General features: G+C 41.7%; 1 protein-coding gene across 1 annotated transcript in view; it reads left to right on the top strand.

Moving 5' to 3' along the window:
- Positions 1 to 283: 283 nt before the first annotated feature.
- Positions 284 to 6,212, top strand: part of LOC139650598 (serine/threonine-protein kinase Nek5-like) — a 34,864-nt gene continuing 28,935 nt past the window's right edge. Inside the window, exons 1-4 of the mRNA XM_071527306.1 lie at positions 284 to 383; positions 613 to 696; positions 2,078 to 2,148; positions 3,550 to 3,636. Of these exons, the coding sequence (XP_071383407.1) occupies positions 309 to 383; positions 613 to 696; positions 2,078 to 2,148; positions 3,550 to 3,636 (317 nt within the window). The 5' untranslated portion in view covers positions 284 to 308. The remainder of the gene's footprint in view (positions 384 to 612; positions 697 to 2,077; positions 2,149 to 3,549; positions 3,637 to 6,212) is intronic.

Genomic DNA, 6,212 nt, shown 5'->3' with positions numbered 1-6,212 from the left:
TTGATGCAGAGTGTGTGTTGATGCAGAGTGTGTGTTGATGCAGAGTGTGTGTGTTTCTGCTCAGATGTCTCTGAGGGAAAAGGAAGCCTCCAGGAAGGAAGTGACGCTCCTCGCCAAGATGAAGCACCCTAACATCGTCGCCTTCTTCAGCTCATTTCAAGGTGTGTGTGGACACATGGTCAGGACTTCTGCTCAGTAAATGTGTGTGTTGCTAGTGTGTATCCATAGGTGTCATCTGTGTGTGTGTGTGTGTGTGTGTGTGTGTGTGTGTGTGTATGTGTGTAGAGAGGAATAGCCTGTACATAGTTATGGAGTACTGTGACGGAGGAGACCTGATGAAGAAGATCAACATGCAGAGAGGAGTTCCCTTTACTGAGGAGCAGGTACACACACACACACACAACACACACACACACACACAGCTGTATACATAAACACAATAATTATTATAGCATGAGCATATACACACACTTACACCAATGCAAATATAAAGATGAACTTTTCCATGATTCTGCATGTGCACAGAAACAGAATTATGCATAATATGTGCACACACACACACACACACACACACACCACCACAGTCAGGTGAAGTTGCTGTCTGGTCCTCAGGTGGTGGACTGGTTCGTTCAGATCTGTCTGGGGCTGAAACACATCCATGACCGCAAGATCCTGCACAGAGACATCAAGGCTCAGGTAGGCTGCACACACACACACACACACACACACACACACACACACACACACACACACACACACACACACACACACACACCAGCTGCCTGCTCAGCACACTGCAACAAACCCACAGTGCCACAGTGTCACATAATAATCAAAAAATATCTTTCTATTTTACTTGATTTGATTCTTTTAATGCAATGCATTTTGCTTGTTCTTTTATATGAATTTTATCGTTTTATCTGCCTTCTATTGATGTAAAGCACTTTGAGCTGCATGTTGTGTATGAAAGGTGCTATACAAATAAAGGTTATTATTATAACACATAACATGGCTAAAGACAAAAACAAAGACATTTTCAAGTTTTGGTGACAAAGAGTAACTCTCTCTCCTCCTCAACAACTGCTGTCAAGTTGCCCTTGAGCAAAGCAGCGAACCTGCAACACTGTTATGTAAATACATTTCAGTAATTGTATTTTCATTATATTGTAACCACTTAAAATGAACTTTCAATGATTGTAACTTAATTAGTAAATCCTCATTTTGACAGAAGCTCATCTTGGGCTTTTTACCTCAGCTGCACATGCACATTTTTTTCCCTTTCTTTCTTTTGTAATTCTCTTAGTGTATTGATTTTTTATTGTTCGTTTGTTTGTTTGTTTTTTAATATGTGCAAACAACTAAACTAAACAAAATCAATGGCTGACAGCAGAGGATTGTGGGAGCAGGGAAAGACGCTGGAAATGAGCAAAGGTCCTCAGGATAAATAAAGGCAAAAATGTTATTAAAATGTGTCCGGTGGAGTTTGGAAGTGGGTAAAAAAAAAGTGATCTTCGTCCCCTGGGAGTCGACCCTGCCTCCTCCTCTTCATCACACCCTGCAGCTCGTCATCGCGTTTCCTCCTCTTCCTCTCTCTCTCTCTCATGCCTCGGCCCTGACTAAACCCTGAAACTTACATAAATCACGCACCGGCAGCTGAAGATGTGCATGGAAAACCACATTATGAACAGACCCAGAGGTTATGATCTTGTGGTATCACAGAGTTCAGGGGGGTTTTTACTGCTGTAATGTTGTTTGTATCTCGGCTGTCTTGTGAACAAAGCGCTCGCTGTGCGTCAGCTCCCAGAATATCTCCACCAACTGACCACAGGCAGCAGTTCTGTTCACATCCATTACTATCTGTCATCAATCCTATCTGTTTCCACACACACACACACACGCTCATTCTCCCTCCATCGACCGCACATGATAAACGGCCCAGTTATTGTTTTGCTTGAGGGACACAGAGACGCTTTCATCCCTCCCCTCCCTCCCTCCCATCCCTCCCCTCTCTCCTCTTTCTCCTCTTCCTCCTCTCCCTCCTCTTCCTCCCCTCCCTCCTCTCCCTCTGTCGCTCCAGAATATCTTCCTGACCGATGGAGGGATGAAAGCGAAGCTGGGGGACTTCGGCATCGCAAGAATGTTGAATAAGTGAGTGAGTGTCATCTTCACACACACACACACACACACACACACACACACACACACCCCTGGCAGCTGTTTATCACTGAAGGCTCTGCAGCACATGGAAGACTTCAAAACATGTCATTATCATTCCTCAGACTGTGGACCTGTAGAGAGACCCAGCCTCTACTGTTACTGACTGTACAGTCTGTTCTGTTCAGTTCAACACACTGTTGCACTGCACATCACACTGTATCACTCTGTATTTTTAGTATAGTTTAATTACATACAGTGGATATCAAAAGGTTACATCCCCTATCAGTTTTTTTAGTTTGAATTATTTTGAGGCCTGAAATGAAAATCCATCAAATCAGACTTTTTTCATTTGGATAAAGTAACCATCAAAATCAAAAGGTTTTATTTCTATATAAGTTTCTTGCAAGCAGGAGTGATCTGATTGGTTGAGTTAAACCTCAGTGGGCGGAGCCAAAGAACCACAGTTTTTCAGAGTGAAAGTTAGAAGGAACTCTGGTCAAAATATAAATTAAAATGTAAATATCAATGACTTCTTTGACTATTTTCATTCATGTCCATGGCATCATGATGTTGAAGGTTAGCAGCTAGCTAACTAGCTTCCCTAGATAGCTATAGGCTAGTATGGCTAGTTTGAACTTGAAGGTCAGCTAGGCTAACTAGCTAACCTAGCTAACTTAGTATGGATAGATTGTATTTTTTCAGTTAGCAGCAGAGCGCTAGGCTTCATAATATTAGCTTCCTCCTCTCTTACCTCTTGTCTTTTTCACTGAGCTTCAATCTGATGTTACTTAGCCAAAAAAAACTGTGGTTCTGTAGTGGAGGGGAAAAATAGGCTTCACCCTTGTGGGTCAAATTGAATGAGCAAAGGTTCAAGAGTCTTCTGTGAAGTCATTTATTCATGCATGCATGGTTCAGTTCAGTGTTACAGATAAGTGTATGACAAAGAAGTGAAGCTCAATACACTCGCTTTTATACACTAGAGTAAACAACAACATAAATCTCGGCATAAAGCCAAACCCACAGTTCAGATTTCTTGACTCAAAGCCAAAAACCTCACCTAATATGGGACACACGGAAACACACGTATGAATAGCATAAACTATTATTCACCTATAAGAACACTCAAAATCATTTCATAACCATATATAGCACACGTGCACGCATACCTGCACTGATTACCTGTAGAGAAAAAAAGACACTCTACTCTGAGAACAAAGAACAAAAGAATGTGTTATTCATATAAAAAAAACACAGTATTCATTTTATTTCTTACAGTAGTGATATGATATGTAGTGATATTTGTCAATGCTATAAATAGAAAAAAAGGATTCAAATTGATGGAAAAGTTGCACTGTCCCTCTACCTGTGTTGTGTGTGAACGTGTGTGTGCAGCACCATGGAGCTGGCCAGGACGTGTGTTGGGACTCCGTACTATCTGTCCCCCGAGATCTGTGAGAGCCGGCCCTACAACAACAAGACGTACGTACAGACCGTGATATCTGATCAGTTTCACTTCTGAATCAATTTGTATCAGCCACTGTTTTCTAATGCTAGATATGGAATGATGGATACATCCTTTTGGTGTGAAACTTTTGTATTTTGTTAGACTGGAGTCAAGTAGCATTTGCAGTTAAAGAGGCATTGTGTAATCTATCACCTTTATTGACCTTTATTGGTGACCAGTGGAATTGCAGCAACATAGATAGAACTGATCTCCTGCTGTACAAGTCTCTGCCACAGACCCCCCCCACCTCCCGTCCCCTTGAGCTACGGTGGCCTCTAATTGACAGAAACAATAATGTCACATTTTCACAATAGAGAGCAGAGTGAGCTAGCTAACCAGACCAGAGATCCAATAGAAATGTCCAGTGAAGAGCTGATATATATCACCATGCTGAATACTGGAACTTCTCAAGTCAAAAACTGTTTTGACAAAAGGTTGGAGATCACACACACATTTTTTGGGACTGTCCAGAATTGAAGTCATACTGGGAAGGGATTCACACAGAAATATTTGCCATTTTGAACATTGATTTACCATTAGACCCATTGTATTATATTATAGGAGCAATCCCTGATGGAGCTATGGAAAAGAGAAAGGCTTACTTGCTGCATATCCTTTTATTGGTGGCAAAAAAAATGATAACTTTATCTTGGCTCAAATCACGGCCACCCACCTTACATCAATGGCAAAACAGGTTAATGAAAGTGTACTCAATGGAAAAAATAACAGCAAAACCCCATGTAAAGACAGACATGTTTTCAAACTGATGGGCTCCTGTAATTGCTTATTTTAGATTACCAATGTGATAAGGAGCTGTACTGATTTAAATGTGAATTTGGCCAAGATTAATATCTGTTTCTTTTAAGGTACTTTTCCCTCATTTATTTATATATGTATTTAGTTTTTATTTTTATTTGGAGACTCCTCTCTGTGTGGATGCACATGATGCCATGATTTATCATTTTTATGTAGTTCCCCTTAAAAAAATTGTTTAAACTGTTTTGACTTGAGAACGAGGCGTTTTAGCCTTCAGAGCTGAAACGTGTCGCTCACTCGCTCGCAGCACCTCCTCCATCACTGAGCAGCTGAAGGTGGAGTTTTTATTCCACAGCAGTACGGGACGGAAAGTGAGTCCTGACAGCCAGAAATCTGCTGGTGAAGTCATCGTTGAGTCATTGATCAACAACTCTATCAACCTCTGCAGACAGATTCAGGTCATGTCGTGCTATGCAGCAGCTAAAGTCTGACTTAACGCCCCTTTCAGTCTAACAGTGTTTGTTTTTATCTCATCGAGCACCAGATGGGTGGGGTTTACTGCATCAGGTCGAAACAGGTAGGCTCAAGTAAGCTGTCAATCACAGACACAGAAGATTGATTCTGGTGCTCATTATATTGTTCTGTGTCCAAACTCCACCCATCTGGCACCACAGCAAGCTAAAACAAACCATATAAAGCATTTTCAGATACAGTTTGCCCCGGGCCTGCTCTGCTGACAGGGTTACAGTGTCTGAAAACGACTGAAGCTAAAGCCGCAGTGTGTAATAACTTCACAGCCAGCAGCAGTGTTTTACTGCACTGAGGTCAGAATGAGATATAGATATAGATAAACTGAAGATGGACTCAGTGTTTGGTTTTCATTCTCATCAAACAAAACCCATAAATCTTTGTGTTTTGTTTTCTCAAATTCCTCACTCTACTATTCCATGGTCATGTAATTCGTTTTTCTCTCGGAGCGTTACAGTAAAATCAGGAATTCTGTCTTTCCAGGGTGTGACTCCTCACACTGTGCTGGATATGAAGTAAACAAACACAGACGATCAATCAGCCATGTGGCTGCGATTAACACATGGTTTTATAATCATGCTGTCATCCCCTGGTCAGGGTTCAGCTCACTCTGTCAGATGGGTGTTTTCCACTTCAATAACACGTACACACACACACACACACACACACACACACACACAGGCTGACAGGCAACTCACATATGCAGCAGTATACACATTCTTTCTCAAACTCTCTCATTCTCTCCATTTTTCTCTCACTCACTCACACACACACACTCATTCTCTCTCTCTTTCTCCCTCTCTCTCTTTCCATCACTCCATCTCTCGCTCTCATTCTCTCTCTCTCTCCAGTGTGTCTGCAGGTCCAAAAAAAAGTCTTGAAATTGAATGATCTGAAGTCATAGCCTTAAAAGCTCCCAAGGTGACACACAACAGGTGAAAATGTGATTTTGGCTGGATTGGTCAATTTTGAGATATAATCATATTTTTGTGGGGGTGGGGGGGGAGTCATCTGTCCCTTTAGAAGTCATACACTGCTCTGTTATGTTTTTGGTAAAGTATTCAGCTGCATGTTGACACTGGTTGTCACGTCTGGTGATGTTTCGTCTCACGCAAGCGGCGAGCCACAGCCAAATATTTAGCGGCATGTGGCTGATGGTAATTTTCTCTCTTGATGTGTTATGTGATGAGAGAGTCAGCCCCAGAACCTGAATGGACAGAACGCTTCTTCCACTGTTTGTCATGGTAATTTGTCTAGTTCAGCATAA

The sequence above is a fragment of the Centroberyx affinis genome, unplaced genomic scaffold (genome assembly GCF_046629955.1).
Source record: "Centroberyx affinis isolate AG114_WGS23_722 - 3 ecotype Tasmania unplaced genomic scaffold, CSIRO-AGI_Caff_v1 ptg001519l_1, whole genome shotgun sequence".
Classification (NCBI taxonomy): domain Eukaryota; kingdom Metazoa; phylum Chordata; class Actinopteri; order Beryciformes; family Berycidae; genus Centroberyx; species Centroberyx affinis.
Note: the sequence above shows the minus strand (reverse complement) of the source record. Positions and strands in the feature narration are given on the sequence as shown.